Source organism: Eulemur rufifrons, chromosome 7, assembly GCF_041146395.1.
Source record: "Eulemur rufifrons isolate Redbay chromosome 7, OSU_ERuf_1, whole genome shotgun sequence".
NCBI classification, from domain to species: Eukaryota; Metazoa; Chordata; class Mammalia; order Primates; family Lemuridae; genus Eulemur; species Eulemur rufifrons.
This window is the reverse complement of record NC_090989.1, coordinates 202,290,059-202,306,944: the sequence shown is the minus strand read 5'-3', so window position 1 is coordinate 202,306,944 and position 16,886 is coordinate 202,290,059. Positions and strand designations below refer to the sequence as shown.

At 41.0% G+C, this 16,886-nt stretch overlaps 1 protein-coding gene and 1 long non-coding RNA gene across 2 annotated transcripts in view; both read left to right on the top strand.

Moving 5' to 3' along the window:
- Positions 1–120: 120 nt before the first annotated feature.
- LOC138388331 (uncharacterized) lies at positions 121–4,237 on the top strand. The gene is made up of 3 exons (XR_011234114.1): positions 121–276; positions 1,564–1,755; positions 3,365–4,237. It is a non-coding gene; the product is annotated as an uncharacterized lncRNA (long non-coding RNA).
- Positions 4,238–4,558: 321 nt separating this feature from the next.
- LOC138385912 (uncharacterized) overlaps positions 4,559–16,886 on the top strand; it is a 24,208-nt gene continuing 11,880 nt past the window's right edge. Inside the window, exon 1 of the mRNA XM_069472097.1 lies at positions 4,559–4,613. Coding sequence (XP_069328198.1) covers positions 4,559–4,613 — 55 coding nt within the window. The remainder of the gene's footprint in view (positions 4,614–16,886) is intronic.

Sequence of the window (16,886 nt, the reverse complement as noted above, 5' to 3'; positions counted from 1 at the left end):
TGATGACTCTGTCAAAAAAAAAAAAAAAAAGAAAGGAAAAGAAATTTAAATGTCAACTTAAAAGTGCCTGGAGGATTAAATAGCTCTGCTTTTTTAAACATTTTTTTTTTAAAGGTCAGCAAGCAAAAAACTGAAGACCACTGCATGGGAGGAAAATTGTGGACATCTGAACTCCAGTTGAAGCCACAGGCAAGACCCTCGTCTTTTCGCTGTGGTCTTGCTGAGCACTGTGGTGCCTCCTTTGTTTAGTGCCTCGTCTCTCTGCAGCCTGAGCAGGTGATCTTTTTCCACTGATTCGATTTTAACACTGAGTATTGGCTCAAAACTCACTTTCTGTGTGTTCCCATTCCTCACTACCTCTAGTTGGATCAGTGGGAAGGTCCTAGCATTGGGCCCCTCCTGGTTCCCCTGTGGAGAGTTGTGTGGGAAACGCAAGTCAGTGTGGCCTGGATCACATTGCTATCGTTTTAAGTTTCCTGGTCATTCTGCCTTCCTGGTCATTCTCCCTGTGACTTCTTACCTTGTACACAGTTCTTTTTTGTTGTACTTATTGCAGTTATTTGTGTACCAGACAGTCTCTGTTTCTTTGTAGACTTGTATCTTTTTGAGAACAATACTTTTTATCATTCATCTGTCAACAAATAATTGAATTGAAATAAATCCAACTGGCCCACTAGACCACAAGCATCTCAAGGACAAGTATGTGTCTTATTTGCAATTGTATACCTAGTGTCAACACAGAGAAAGAATAGTAGCACATTTATTGAGAGCTAACTTCATGCCAGGCCTGTACTAAGTAAGCCCTTTAATATGCAGTCATTGAGTCATTAGGACACCCCTGTGGACATTGTCTGCATTTTAAATGCAGGGAAACAGAATAAAAGAGATTAGTTACAGCATCCAAGACCACACAGCCAGTAAGTGGTGGTGCCAGGATTCAAGCCACGGCAGAATGACCCCAGAGTTTTTGATCACAAGTCAATACTGTCTCATAAATCAGATTTGTCAAATTAGATGAGTAGTAAACAAAACAGCCTCATATTACTAACTTGGATTCAACAGGCTTTTGGACAACCAGGGCCCAAGTGACCTATTGTGAACCAGCATGGGAGAGGGGCATTCTTCCCATCTGCGGGGTGGAGAACTGCAGCAGCAGCTAGCGGCTGTGGGCAGCTTGGCCTTGCGTCCTGGGCTCGAAGGGCACAGGAACATCGCAGCAAAGGGTACCATCACTAGAGAGAGGTCCAAGTGTATGGGTGGACTCACACTTGAGTCCTCTGGGCGAGTCCTGGGGTATTTAGCCACACTTTGGGAGGGACTGAATGCCAGCATGAGCAGATGTGATCAGGGAAGTGGCTCAGAGCTGTGAGCTTGCAGCTTCATGTTCTTGTGGTAGCCCTGTCACTTAGGTTGAGGAAGCTTGGGATACCCTGGTTTCACCACAGCTCTTCGGGAATTTATGGAAGTATTCCATAGTTCTCCATTTTTTTAATCTGGTCTTATCTTAAATCTTTAAAAAAAAAAAAGTAGTGCTAAATAAAATTATCTTTCTTTTCCTCTTAGGACATGTTTGCTATTGAGTTTATGAAGTTAATACCCTCCTACTTGATTCAGTGGCTTGAAACCAGATTTCAATACTACTGTAAAGCTCTGACAATACTCCCATTCTTGTCCAGTTCCTGCGGGTTCAGCCACTGAAACCAATGTCACTCTGACAGAGTAACTTCATCTCCATGGGCTCATCTATTAAATAAGGTAGTTGGATGCGCTGTTTTCTATTATCCTTTCAAAATCTCAAAGACAGTGACGGGGAGCATGACCCTTTAATTGCTCAAAGTGGATTACTATTGATTTTTGCCTCTAAGATATTACATAACATGTTACGACTTATTTGATGTTAGTGAGTCTTTGGTCAGAGTGCAACCCCAAGTTTAGCTTTGTTTCCATAGAAATGCAATTGCTCTGCCATGACCTGAGTTAAGACAAATCACCAATTTTACCCTGCCTGGAAAGCTGGGGTTTCTTTTAATCCATCTTGACAAACATTGGCCCTGTTGAAGCCCATACAACAGAGTAGATAAACTTGGAGGAAAACACAATGTAAACTGCCAAATCAGACAGATGTAAAGTCCATCAGTTGGTGAATACACTTCAACCAAATAGATGTCTTGAAAGATGAAAGATGGTAAGATATGAATTGGCCAGAGAAATTATTAGGGATTTTATTGATTTTACAGAGGATGATATAGTTTCACTGACACTGCAGTATAAGAAATGTAACAGCCGAAAGACACTGCCGCTCACTCCTCCATCCCCAAGAATTCTCAGTAAAGGAATTTCAGAGTAAACTTTCCTAAATATTAGTGGAGAATAAGTTCTTTGTACAAATGTTTTCATAAGTATATTATAAAGGATTTCAACATCTAGTAATGTACTAGTAAATATATTAGTTTTTATAAATGATTGTGATATTTGGTATCATCATATGATGGAAAATAAGGTAAACATGCAAGCTGTATAGAGTCCACTTTAATTACCATCTGGTTTTGTTGCAGAAACCAAATCATGTTTATTCAATTGCATCTCATGGTATCAGTATAACAGGGAGGGCAAGAGGATGCTGAAATCCACCTCCTGTCTCACGACCTCCAATCTGATGACCAACTGGTCTGATTTGTCTGGGACTAAGGGTTATCAGGGTGTGGGACCTTCAGTGTTAAAACCAGGGCAGCCCCTGACATACCAGGGTGGCTGGTCCTCTCCACCCCACTCGTTTGTTTTTAAACAGAAGATCTGCATGTTCTTTATCCTGGGATTTTCCTGCTTTCATGTAAGGCTCTCCAGGCATTCATGGAGCTGCATGGTCAAGGGGAATCAGCCATGTCTCTGGGGCATCCACCACTTGCAATAGAGATGTCACCAACTCTGTCTCCAGATGATCAGATTGCTGCCGGCCAGCTGAGGCAGGGCCATCCTGGGTGACTTTTGTCTATGGTCCTCTGTCCATTCCCTGTCGACCCTCTCAGCTCCTACCCCCATAGGCCCTTACATTGTATTCCCTGTGACTTGTGCCCATGGACATTCCCCTACAGTGATTTGCTCTCAGCATACTGTTAACTAATTGACAAAAATGCCACTTGTTAAAGCTCAAGGTGTGACCTCTTCCAGGAGTGTTGAGGTTTTAAAAGGGCATTCCACATTCTCGAAGCTCACGAGAATTTCAAGGACAGATAGCAATCATTGTTAGCTTTGCGAAAACCAAACTGCAAAGCACTTTATAATAATAATAGTAGTTTTTACTGAGAACCACGTGCTCGGCACTGTGTTAAATGTTTCACAAACATTAATTCATATATTCCTACAGCAGCCCTATGTGGTGGATACTGAAACGAGCCCATTTCACAGATGGAGAAGCTGAGGCTGAGCTTGGTCACCTGAGCTGCCCCATATCACATGGGCAGAAAGAGCAGAGCCTGTATTTGAACCCGACACCAGTCACATATATCTCAAAAGTCATGCTGTTTTTCCCCCACAACGAATATAGAACCACACTGGTTTTTTTTCTTTTGCTGATATCATCAAATATAATTAAGGAAATAGATACCAACTGCCATCTCAGCACCATAGTAAGCACGATTGACATTTTTGGATCATCTTTTGGTTTATTTCTTAATAAATACATACACACACATACTCACACTCGTACATACTCAGTTTTATGTGTGTGCAAAACGTTTATCACTATGCATGCATTCTTACCATTCTTTTTGTTTTACAGTCTTGTTTTTCTCATCTCCCCTGCCCTCTCCATGATCAGGAAAACCAACGTGAACAATTTGGTGTGTTACTTTTTGTTTATTCCTCTATGTGTTGATTCCCTGCTGTGAGCTGGGCATTGTTCTAAACACAAGCCAGGCAGAGTATGCCTACAAGGAGGTTGTACTCGGCTGAGATAAGATGGGGCTAAACATTTGAACAAAGAAATAAGATCACTGCAGGCACTGATAAGCACCATGCAATAGCTAAAGCAGTCTGTGGCGTGGTTTTCCATGGTGTTTGAAACGACCTCTCCAAAGGGCAGACATTTTAGTTAAGATCTGAATGAGGATGAGGGAGGACCTGGGGGAGATGGGGGTTGGGAAAGCATCCAAAACTGAAGGAACAGCTCGCCCAAGGCCCCAAAAGGGAGTAAGTTTGGGAAGGCTGAGAGACGGACAAAGGCCAGTATGGCTGTCAAATCGTGACCGAATGCCATGCAGAGGAAGACAAGGCCAAGAGAAGTGACCTCCACAAGGGGAGCCGGCTTCTCGCCATGCCGGAGACCTTCCAAGGCTTCAGGAACGATGTACTGATTTGTACTTTGCAGAATCTCTTCAATTCTAGTGGGGAGAATAGGATGCAGGAGCTAGAGTGGACACAAGGAGACCTGTTGGGAGATGACACCAGGGTCCAGGCGAGGAGTGGCAGTGGCTGGCTGAGCACTGACTTCTGAAAGTGTGTGGAGGAAGAGCCTGATGGATGGGATGTGAGTCAGAGTCAGACTGGAGGGAGCAGAGTGATGTGGATTTGCACGTGTGAAGATGCTGGATGCGGTTCCTCTGGTGGTGACAGAGGTAGGCAAGGGACACAAGGGACGGTTATGGATGTCAGAGCAGGATGGGCTCAGCAAGAGAGCAAGCACCAAGTCATCTGAAAGCCTAGTCTAGTTATCCGCTCAAGAGCTAACCTTGGGTCCCAATCCATTCTTGTGAGAGTCGTTAGAGAAAAAAAAATTATTCAGTGATACCTGTTAAAGCACAGTAAGGCAGCCTTTATTCAGGACCATTGTGAGAGCTGTAGGGACCACGGCAATGGGGTCTTGCAGTGGTGGAGAGAGATGGGGCTCAGCTCCAAATGCAGCACAGAGCAAGGGGGAATTGACAGCCAAGGAGCTGGGGACGGGGTTAGGGGATGTAAAGTGATTAAAGGGAAACAACAGGGCTAAGGGGGATTCTGGCTCAACTGACCTGACAGGATTCTTGCTGAAGACAGGCCAGGGTGGCCAGACATCACATGGGGGAGGCTGGGGATGCGGAACCCGCACAGATATGGCAGGTAATCAGATATCAAGAGCGGAGGATTCTTGGCAAACTGACCGAGCAAGATTCTTTGCTAAAACTGGATTTTACACGATGTGCACATTTGGGTCTAGGAGAAAATTCAAGAGCCTGACTAAAGTTTGACCAAGCCAGAGGATCTTTGTCAGTGTCCATTTATCTCACATTATGCTTAGATCATCGCTTGCTCATCTTTCTCCCATCTGTCAGCATTAACTTGTTCCTAATTGTTTGTTTGCTTTTTTGGTTGTTTTGCCATAGTCAATCAGACTGCACATATCCTCAGGTACTATCACTTTCAGAGTTCCTGGCATAGTGTCTGGGATAAAGGTCTGTTATCAAGTGTAATTCATTAGTAGTGCCAAGTTGCTTTCCAAAAAATGTAGTCATGGAACTCTTATAGACTTGCCAATATGCATGTACAATGTTTAACAATGAAAATGTAGACCTTTGTCTGAGAAGTGAGCAGAAGATGTTCTAGAATGGAAGACCACACAGGATCCCACATCACTGGGTGGCAAAGCCGAGGGATGGGGTAGGAGAGTCAGGCAGACTTCCCTACTTCACTACTATTTAAAGGAATTTCTCACCCTCCCTGATGGTCCTCATTCATGTGCAAAGCAGGACTAATCCTGTGGGGCTGTGGTGAGCTCACAGCACATGGCACCTGTGACACACATAATTTTCTCAACCCAGCTTTGGCCTTCGTGGTGTGTGGACAGTGAGGTTGTACTTAGAAGTCAATTTCCACAGCTAGAACTTATCTAATATTAAAAGAGGACCTGTTGTTGCAGTTTGTTGAGTGTCCAAGAAACACAACATAAATCTTCTTAAGTCATTTTTCTGATTCCTATTTTGTGTGTGTGTGTGTGTGTGTGTGAAGGGAATTTTTATGGACCATTAAGTAATAAACTAGTATCAGAAAATAAAGGGATTAAAACAAAACAAACCAAAAAAATCCTTGAGTGGGTTGTAATGAAGGAGCTGTAGGGATGCTCCCACCTTGGATGGAGATGGAGTTGGATCCCAACCCAATAAGACTAGCTTTCTTTTCAACTCTACCTAGTAGACTCACAAGTTAGGTTTTAATAAGGTCTCTTAGTGTGCAGCTGGGTTCAAGTCCTCTCTCTTACCTCTCACTCATTCAGCTACACACAGTTATTTTGATCACCTGCTATGTGCCGATGGTGTTCTTGGCACCAGGAACCCTGTTATAACTGAAGCTGAGCTCTGCCTGCATGGGGCCTGGGTGGCATGGGTCTCCCAGGTATAATTTGAAGTCATTTCCAACAGTCCTGGACACTGGAGAGGTTCATGTTCCTGATGCCAGGGCAAGATGCCAAACCTCATATTGGCCTCGAAAAAGACCACGTGACAGCTTCCACCAAGCCCACCTGCCCAGGTGACTGCCACTGTGGCTCTTTTCATACCCTCTCCCCCGCAAATGTGGGAGTTTCACTCTTCACTCACAAGCGCCACCAACAGGCAAGGATTGCAGAGCTTGATTTGGAGACATTGGTCTGACCCTTTCCTGAATTCGTCTCCCCTGATGTCATGGGAAAGTGGGTGCCCAAATGGAGAATCAGCACTCTTCTTGGGATTGGAAGGTGCTGTGGCTGGGGGAGTCTGCATTATGTTCCGGGCCATGAGCCTTTCCAAAACTCCACTCCACAGGCAGACGTCTGCTGTGTGTGTGTTTCTCAGTATAAGTAAGATGTCCTCGAGTTCCCGAGTCTTTAATTTCCATATACGAATGCATCTAGCCCCATCTGAGTGGGGCTGGAAGCCTAGCTTTTTATCAAGCCTCTGAATATGCGCTTGTCTGTGGGTCTTTCCAGGATGTTGCCTAACTATTTGGCGCTCTTTTGTTCTGCTTCTTGCTCTCAGCTATTGCTCCATTCTCTGCAGGGTGATGCTATTTGCAACACACTCTTCCTTGCCTTGGTTTCCTGAGTATCTCAGTTCTGAAGGTGAGATACTGGCTGTTGTTAGTTAAGAAAATATTAGTACAGGCTTAGGGAAAGCACTACATACTTAAGATAAGAAAGGAACAAAATAAAATCCGAGCTTCAGATAAGGATGATAAGGTTAATGCCCGCCTTGTAAGGGACGGCTGGGGTCAAAGACCAGGTGCCTCCTTAGGTGCCTGTTCTCAGCTCCCAGCCAGCTGACACCCACATGCACTGATGGTCTCTCTCTTTTTATTTCTTTTTTTGATTTGCATGCTGGCCTGTAGGCCTTTGCTCACCCTGAAGGAGACTCTCCTGCAAAAAACTGAAGTGAAATTTATATAACATAAAATTAACCATCTTAAAGCACACATTTTAGTGGCATTGAGTATATTCACAAGGTTGTGGCAATCATCACCTCTATCTAGTTCCAAAACATTTCATCACACCAAAGGAGATCGACTCCTGTACCCATCAAGCAGTCACCGCCTGTTCCCTCCTCCCCAGCTCTGGCAACCACCAATCTGCTTTCTGTTTGTATGGATTCACCTATCCTGGATGTTTCATGTAAATGGAATCATACAATATATGACCTTCAGTGTCTGGCTTCTTTCATTTAGCATAGTATTTCCTGGGTTCACCCACATTGTAGTATGTATCAGTACTTCATTTCTTCCTTTTAAATTGTGATAAAATATACGTAACAAAATTTACTATTTTAACCATTCTCAAGTGTATAGTTTTGTGGCATTTAAGCTCATTGGCATGTTTGGACAACCATCTCCACTGTCCATCTCAACTTTTTCCTCTTCCCAAACTGAAACTCTGAATCAGTTAAAGATGGACTCCCCAGCCCCCGCCCCCAGCCCCCGGCCACCAACATTCTACTCTCCGTCTCTCTGATCACAAGTGCTCTAGGCACCTCATATAAGTGGAATTATATGGTATTTATCCTTTTGTGACTGACTTAGCATAATGTCTTCAAAGTTCATCCATATGTCAAAATTTTCTTCTTTTTTAAGCTGAGTAATATTCTATTATATGTATATGTCACATTTGTTTGTCCATGTATTGTTTGATGGACATTTGGGGTGTTTCTACCTTTTAACTACTATGAACAGTGCTGCTATGAAAATTTACGTACAAGTTTTTGCTTGAATGTTGCTTTCAATTCTTTGGGTATATTAGGAGTGGAATTGTTTTTCACCAGCAATGTAGAGGGTTCCAATTTCTCCACATCCTCATTTATTTTCCATTCTTAAAAAAGTATTATATTAAGAGTTATCCTTCTGGGTATGGTGTGGTATCTCATTGTGATTTTGATTTGCATTTCCCTAACTAATGATGTTAAACATCTTTTCATGTGCTTGTTGACTATTGGTGTATCTTCTTTGGAGAAATGTCTATTCAAGTCTTTTACCACCCATATTTTAATGTTTTTGTTGTTCAGTTATAATTCTGGATATTAGACCCAAGATCTCCCTGTAAAGGAAATCTTGGACCATGGGTACTATATTAGTCCGTTTTCTGTTACTTATGTCAGAATACACAAAACTGGGTAAGAAGGAGTTATTTCTTACAGTTATGGAGGCTGAGAAGCCCAAGGTTGAGGAGCTGCATCTGTTGAGAGTCTTCTTGCTGGTGGGGACTCCCAGAAGAGACCTCAGGCAGTGCAGGGCATCACAAGGAGAGGGGCTGAGTGTGCTAATGTGCTGCCTCAGGTCTCTCTCTTCTTTTAAAGCCACTCCTATGACAACCCATTAATCCATTAACCCCTTAATCCATCAATCCATTAATAGAATAATCCATTCATAAGGGCAGAGCCCTCCTGGTCCAATCACCTCTCAGCACCACATTGGGTATCAAGTATCAACATGAGTTTTGTAGGGGACATTCAAACCATAGCATGTGCTCACTGGAAGGCCAGACTCCCCAAGTGTCTCCACAAGGCCTTATGAAGGTAGAAAAACTTTCCCTTTATTCACAATTCCCTAGGACAAAGGAGATTCTTTCCTTTATTCACCAAAGCCCTGGTTGCCTTAACTGTTTCCAAGAGACTGGCTGGGAAAAGTATTCTAACTACCCACAAATGTTTGCTGGATGATAACCCTCCAAGTCTGGAGAATGAGACTGCTTACTGGGGAAACACAGCCAACTCCAAAGAAAGCTTGGACCAGATCAAATTGTCCTCTGTAACAGCCTTTATCACCTGAGATACTGGTTTAGCTCCCAGAGCTGGGTTCCAGGCAAACTCACTGAGCTGCAGCCCCAGGGCGTTGGCCTCTGCCCCACCCTCTGCATTGCCCAACCACAGAGGCAGGAAATTCTTTCCTGATGCTGCAATCGGTCCTGGTCACAATTTCAGATTACAGGTGCAGATTACAAAAGGCCGTCCTCACCTAAGCTGCTTATAGATTTCATGTAATTTCTGAGGAAGTAAAGTTTTCTGACTTATAGACTGTAAGTGGCTTCCAAGAAGAACAGCACTGCTTACGTAACATTGCAGTATGACCTGAAATGGGACATGGAAGCATCTTTCCAACCATGGAGGGTCACTCCTCACAGGGAATCACATCAGTCACTTAAAAAAAGAAATGAAAAGGTTTTGACAGTTAATAATTAATATTCCTACTCCATATAATGAAAAGAACATCTTTGACATGTCCCTAGGACAAGTTATTGCTGGAAATCATAACCAAAGTGACCTTTAACTATACTAAACATTTGAAATTATCTTTAAAAACTATGACCATATATCATAATTCAAGCAATAGGTATGTAAAATGATTTTATTTCTGTGGAGGATAAAGTAGTATTTTTTTTTTCCTAATACCAATCATAAGAAGAAAAACACTTCCTTTAGTGCAAAATTATAACACAGGCCAGTGGTTCTCAAAGTGTGGTCTAGGGAACCCTGGGAAATCACCAAACCTTTTTTTAGGGGGTGGTTCCCTGAGGTCAAAAGTATTCTCAACAGCCGAGCATGGTGGCTCATGCCTGTAATCCTGGCATTTTGGGAGGCAGAGACAAGAGGACTGCTTGAAGCCAGGAGTTTGAGACCAGCCTAGGCAACATAGTGAGACCCCTGTCTCTACAAAAAAAAAAAAAAAAAAAAAAGGTAAAAGATTAGCCAGATACAGTGGTATACACCTGTAGTCCTAACTATTTGGGAGGCTGAAGCTGGAGGATCACATGAACCCAGGTGTTTGAGGTTGCAGTGAAGTATGATTGCACCACTTCACTCCAGCCTGGATGCCTGGATTACAGAGCAAGACCTTGTCTCAAAAGAAAAGAAAAGAAAAGAACAAAACAGAACAGAACAGAACAAGACAAGGCTAGGAATGATTTGCCCAATTCGTTCTCATTGTCTCATGAGTAAAGCTTTCCTGGGGCTACAAGACATGTAAAACAAAATAGATTGAATGCAGAAGCAGATATGAGAATCCATTGTATCCTACTAAGGCAGACATTAAAGAGATTTGTAAAATTATAAAACAATTATAAAAATAATTTTTTTCCTCTGGAAATATAGTTATTTTTCACAAAACTATGTTATTCATATTAACATGTAATGAACTTATTACTGTTATTTTATATATTTTAATTTTAAGTTAACCCACAGTAAAATTGACTTTTTTGGTGTATAGTTCTGTAAGCTTTGAAAAATATAGATTCCTTTAGCCACCACTGCAATCCAGAACAGCTCCGTCACCCTAAGAAATGTCCTTGTGTTGCTCCCTGGTGGTCTTGCCCTTCACCCTGACTTTTGACATCCACTGATCTGTTCTCCATCCACTATAGTTTTGTCTTTTTGACATTGTCATATACATGAAATCATACCAGATGTAAACCTTTGAGACGGGCTTCTTTCACTCAGCATAATGCCCTTGACATCTAACCAAGCTGTTGGGTCCTTTTTATTGCTGAGTAGTATACCATTCATCATATGGATGTACCAAAAATTGTTTATCTGTTCATCAGTTGAAGTTTTGTTTTGCATTTTTGTGTATTACAAATAAAGCTTTATGAAACATTCCTGTATAGGTCTTTGTGTGAACATAAGTTTTCATATGCCCTAGATAAATATCTAGAATTGGACTGGTGAGTCATATAGTAAGGGTATGTTTAACTTTATAAGAAACCACCAAATTTTTTTCCAGAGTAACTGCACCATTTGCATTCCCACTGGCAATGCATGCAATTTCCAGTTGCTTCACATTCTTGATGTCACTTGGTCATGCCAGTGTTTTCTATTTTAGCCCTTCCGATGGTGGTATCTCACTCTGGTTTTTATTTACACTTCCCCAATGGTTAATGATGTTTAAATCTTGTTACGTGCTTATTTGCCATCCATACAATTTCTTTGATGAAGTGCCTGCTCAAGTCTTTTGCCCATTTTTAAAAGCACTTTGTTTTCTTTCTGTTTGAGAGTTCTTTTCTTTATATACTCTGGATGCTAGTCTTTGTCAGATAATGATTTGCCAACATTTTCTTCAAGTCTGTGGCTTGCATTTTTATTCTCTTAACACTGTATTTTGCAGAACAAATTGTTAATTTTATGAATTCCAATTTATCATTTTTTGAATTGATCATGCTTTTTATGTCACATCTAAGAACTTTCTGCCTAATTTCAGTTTGTAAAGATTTTCTTCTGTGTTTTATTTTTAAAATGTTATAGTTTTACTTCTTACATTTACATATATGATCAATTTTCAGTTACTTTTTGTATGAGGTGAGACTTAGGTCGAGGTTCATTTTTCTGTAGGATGTCCAGGTGTTCCAACACTACTTTCAGAAAGACTGTCCTTTCTCCCCTGAATTGCTTTTGCACATTTGTCAAAAAATAATTGGTCATCACCTCATACCCATAAGAATGGCTACTACAAAACAAAAGACAGAAAATAACAAGTGTTGGTGAGCTTGTGGAGAAACTGTAGCCCTTGTGCACTGTTGGTGGGAATGGAAAATGGTATAGCCACTAAGGAAAACAGTAGGTGGTTCCTCAAAAAATTAAAAATAGAATTCTTCTTCTTCTGGGTATATACATGTAATCATATTGAGGAAAAAAACCGAACCCAGTTCCTCCTATTATACTCTCACAACACAGAATACTTCTGATGGCAGATGTGAGTGGGTGGGGGTGGGGCGTTTCCCCACATATCAACTAAGCAACCCATTCTGTAGCTGGGTGTCCTCTAATCCAATTCAGTTCCGACACTATCTACCTGGACACTATCTACCTAGAGATAGTGTCAGATCTCACAGGTTGAAGGCTCGGTTCCCACAGGACTGCCCTCCACTTTCGATGCTCTTTGCAAGTCCCAGGTTGCTTTGTCTGTGCTTCTGACCTACTGGCTATAAATTGGGATTCCCATGACCCCTTCCTCCTTCGGCTTGCATAATTTGCTGGAATGGCTCACAGAACTCAGGGAAACACTTAATGGACAATTACCAATTTATTATAAAGAAGATTACAAAGGATGCAGATGAAGAGGTGCATAGGGTGAGGTATGGGAAGAGCTTCCATGCTCTCCCCAGGTGCGCCACCCTCCAGGAACCTCCACGAATTCAGCTATTTAGAAGATACTCGAATACTGTCCTTTGTGTTTTTATAGATACTTCATTATGTAGGCATGATTGATTAAGCCATTGGCCATCCACTCAACTTAAACTTCAGCCTCTCTTCCTTCCCCAGAAGTTGGGGGTGAGGCCAAAAATCCTCTAATCTTTTCAAGTGACCAGCTACCCACCTCTACCCCCTCACCCTCCCTGCCTCCACCCATCCATCAAGTCAACCTATTAGCATAACTTATTACACACAAAAAGACATCACTTTGGAGAGTCAAAGGATTTTAGGAGTTGTACGCCAGGAAACAGGAAAAAAAAGACCAAATATATATTTTACAATATCACAATATCCAAAAGAATTAAAATCAGAGAATTTGAACAGATATTCATACACCCATGTTCATAGCGGCGTTACAATAGCCAAAAGGTAGAAGCAACCCAAGTGTCCATCAATTGATGAATGGATAAACAAAACATGATATGTACATACAATGGGATATTATTCAGCCTTAAAACAGAAGGAAATTCTGACACATGCTACAACGTGGATGAACTTTGAGAATATTATGCTGGGAGAAATAAACCAAATCACAAAAAGACAAATGCTGTATGATTCCACTTGTATAATGTGCCTAAAATAGTCAAGCTCATAGAAACAGAAATTAGAATGGGGGTTGCCAGGGAGTAGGGGGAGGAGAAATGGGAAGTTGTTGTTTAATGGGTATAGGGTTTGTTTTGCAAGATGAGAAAGTTCTGGATATTAGCTGTATGACAACGTGACTATATTTAACAAAGTGGTTAAGATGGTAAATTTTATGTTCTGTGTATTTTACCACAATTTAAAAAATCAATGGGTCATTTTGTGAGAATTCATGCCTGGACTTTATTCTGTTCCATAGATCTATGTGTCTATCTCTTCTCCCATATCACACTGCCTGATTTCTGTGGCTTTACGGTAAGTCTTAAAATTGAACAGTGCTTTTTTTTTATTTGGAGAAAGAGTGAGGTAAGATGAACAGCTGTAAACAGAACCACCAGTAAATACATTCTTAAACACAGTAGACCCTGTCTTATAAACTTCATGTTGAGGAAGATGGAGCCATGATTATATTCATCTGTTTCCCAGTGCCCGGGCCTGTGCCTAGCATGGAGTAACCACTCAATACATTTTTGATAAAGGAATAGAGATACTACTTTACCCACTGCAGCTCAAATGTGAGAGAAGTTATGGAATATTAAAAAGTAGAAGCAGGCCAGGTATGGTGGCTCATGCCTGTAATCCCAGCACTTTTGGAGGCCAAGGTGGGAGGATCGCTTGAGGCCATGAGTTTGAGGCCAGCCTGGGCAACATAGTGAGACCCTGTCTCTACAAAATAAATAAATAAATAAAAATTAGCCAGCTTGTGGTGGCACACAACTGTAGTCCCAGCTACTCAGGAGGCTGAGGCAGAAGGTTTGCTTGAGCCCAGGAATTCAAGGTTGCAGTGAACTATGATCATGCCACTGCACTCCAGCCTGGGTGACAGAGCAAGACTCTGTCTCAAAAAATAAAAACAAAGAAACAAAAAACATAGAAGCAGTCTTGTAAATATGAGGACACAGAATATTTTCAAGTATACACTGCAAAGAATACATAGTCAAAAATTTCCATAGAAGTGTTACTTAGAATGAGGCAAAAGCTCAAGGAATATTAAAATGAAACAGGGAAGTATGACTTGGAAATTCTGCACATCATTTATTTGGGTGTGGTGACTTCCCTACACTTTGTCTTTTGATACCGACCCTATTCACACTAATGGAGTGCCACCGTTGACTGAGTGATTCTGATTCTGATGATGATGATGATAAGGATACAGTTTACATTTTAAACTACTGTCTTCTCTCATCTTCAAAGTATTTACAAATAGCTCAATTTTTCCAGGTGTGTATTCGTTTTCTTCTACAGAATTTGCATTAAGATGAGAAAACAATTCTAAGTAGGGCTTTATGAACAAGGATTCAGTATGTGGTTTGAGCAAGTCACCTCTCTCCCTGATCCTCATTTATCCTACACTGTACTGCAACAGATGTTACTCTTTCTTGTCCTTTCCAGGTCTATTAGAAACTTTATTAAGAAAGACTACATAGTAAAATACGTGCTGTACAAATCCAGAGAAATTCTTATACTGACTAAATAATTTCCTCAAATCTAGTCACCTTTCTACGGGAAAATTCCTCATTACAATGTCTTATGCATAAAGTCATTTGGCCTGTTGACTGCGTTGTTGAATATTTTTAAGACCAAAAGCTTGCTAAATCCAAAACAGTGAAAGCATTCAGGTGAAAATGAAGTGAAAAGCCACATATACCTTAAAGGGAGAAAACAGTGTTAATAGCTATAGGCCTTAATAGCCTGAAGATCCCAGAGAGAAAAGTAATAAACAAGTAGGCCTTCAAAAATATTGAGGTCCTTGGTATTTAAAATTATACCATTAGAGTAGTTTAGGCTCAGAGCAAAAATGCAAAGGGCCCAAATATCCCATGTCCAGGTATTTAAGTTACGAATTGAGCTAACAAACGGTCAGATAAAATATTCTCTATCTTCCCAGCTTGACACATGTGACTTTAGAACATTAAACTTTTAAAATTGATTTAAAGCTCTCTTTTTCCTAAGATAAAAATTGAAGCCAGTGTGGTGGCATGTACCTGTAGTCCCAGAGACCTGGGAGGCTGAGGTGGGAGGATCACTTCAGACCAAGAGTTCGAGACTCCGTCTCTAAAAAAAAAAAAAAAATTGGCAAAATGTCAAGGTGATTGAGTGTGATGGTTACACACGTCTGATGTTCTAATCATGAGCTAACGATCTGGGGAAGAGGAATAAAATAAAGGCATACACATTGCATTAAATCTTTTTTGGCCTTAATTTCAGCAAAATCACTAATTATGTTATTATAATCAAAACATTCATATAATTTATGCTCTACTGACAGTATTGATGCCTGTTACATCTAGCCCTACACACACACAAATTTAAGAATAGCATGTGCCATTCAGTGTTGCAAAACGCTACGCAGATGTCCTGTGCAACTGTGGCAAATATCACAGTAATTTGAAGTACTTCTGGAATCAGAACTGGAATGTGAAAAGAAGCATGAAAATTAACGCTCAGCATACCAGTATTTCATTTAGGCAAGAGCTTGTATTTGTGCTATCCAAGTGCAAGCATTTGTCAGGTTAATTATGTTTTTTTCCTTGCCTAAGTGAAGTGCTTCCTCCTCTCAAATCTGTCCTCTAATTGGAACAGTGTCTGCTTTGATAGCAGCACACAACCCACACATTCCTATGGCCTTCAGACGCAGTCGCCTTGTGTTTTGAGAGCATAGGTCAAGAGATGTAGCAAATCACTCCCTTGGTGAATGGTGTTATACACAAGAGAAGGTGTTTAGGGCTTTGGGTCGTGCTGCGCCGGCACTGGGCACCGGGCCTGAGAGACAGAGGGAGTGTGTACCTGTAACAAAGCAACGTTGCTGTTGGGGTGTATAAACTGCGATGGGTGTCAAGGCTCAGTGCAGGGTCCCTCTTGCCTGAGTTCAAAGGAGATATTGGGGCGGTCCATAAACAAATAAAGCACTTGTACTATTTATGCCAAGAAAATTCTTTGTTCAACCCGATTCTATCCCTTTTAGGAGTGTTTTAATTCTTACAGACTTTGAGTATCCACGATAATAAATTACAACTCCACAGTATTAAATGACTGTTGTTTTTTTTTTTTTTTAAGTAGGCTCAGCATAAGAACAATAGGAATATGGTAAAAAGGGAAACAATAAACCTGGGTCCTGTTCACCAGTAAACTGTGACTGTTCATTGTGCAAAATGCAATAATCAAGATAAATAAAGGATTTCCTAAAACATGTACATAAAATAGAGCTGTTGTTGTGTTTTTGTTTTTTGCATTTCAAAAAGTTTCCCATCATTTTTTATTCCACAGATTAGGGTAAACCACAGATTCAGCCACATCTCTTGACACACGGTAGCCTTGTGTAATAAAACTTTATCATAATATGGTTATAACAATCAGTATTGGTTCTGTTGCTCTACATGAAATTTCTGTCTGTATTTCCTGATAAACCAAGGATTGATAAGGAAAGTTCTTTACAGAATAATTTCAACTAATAAATTAGATGAAAGGATGACACCACCTGAAATACCAATCAATAAAAATAGAACAAGATGTGCATCTTGATGTGATACAATAAGAAGAATCTAACACTCCTTATGAGGTATTCTTGCTTAG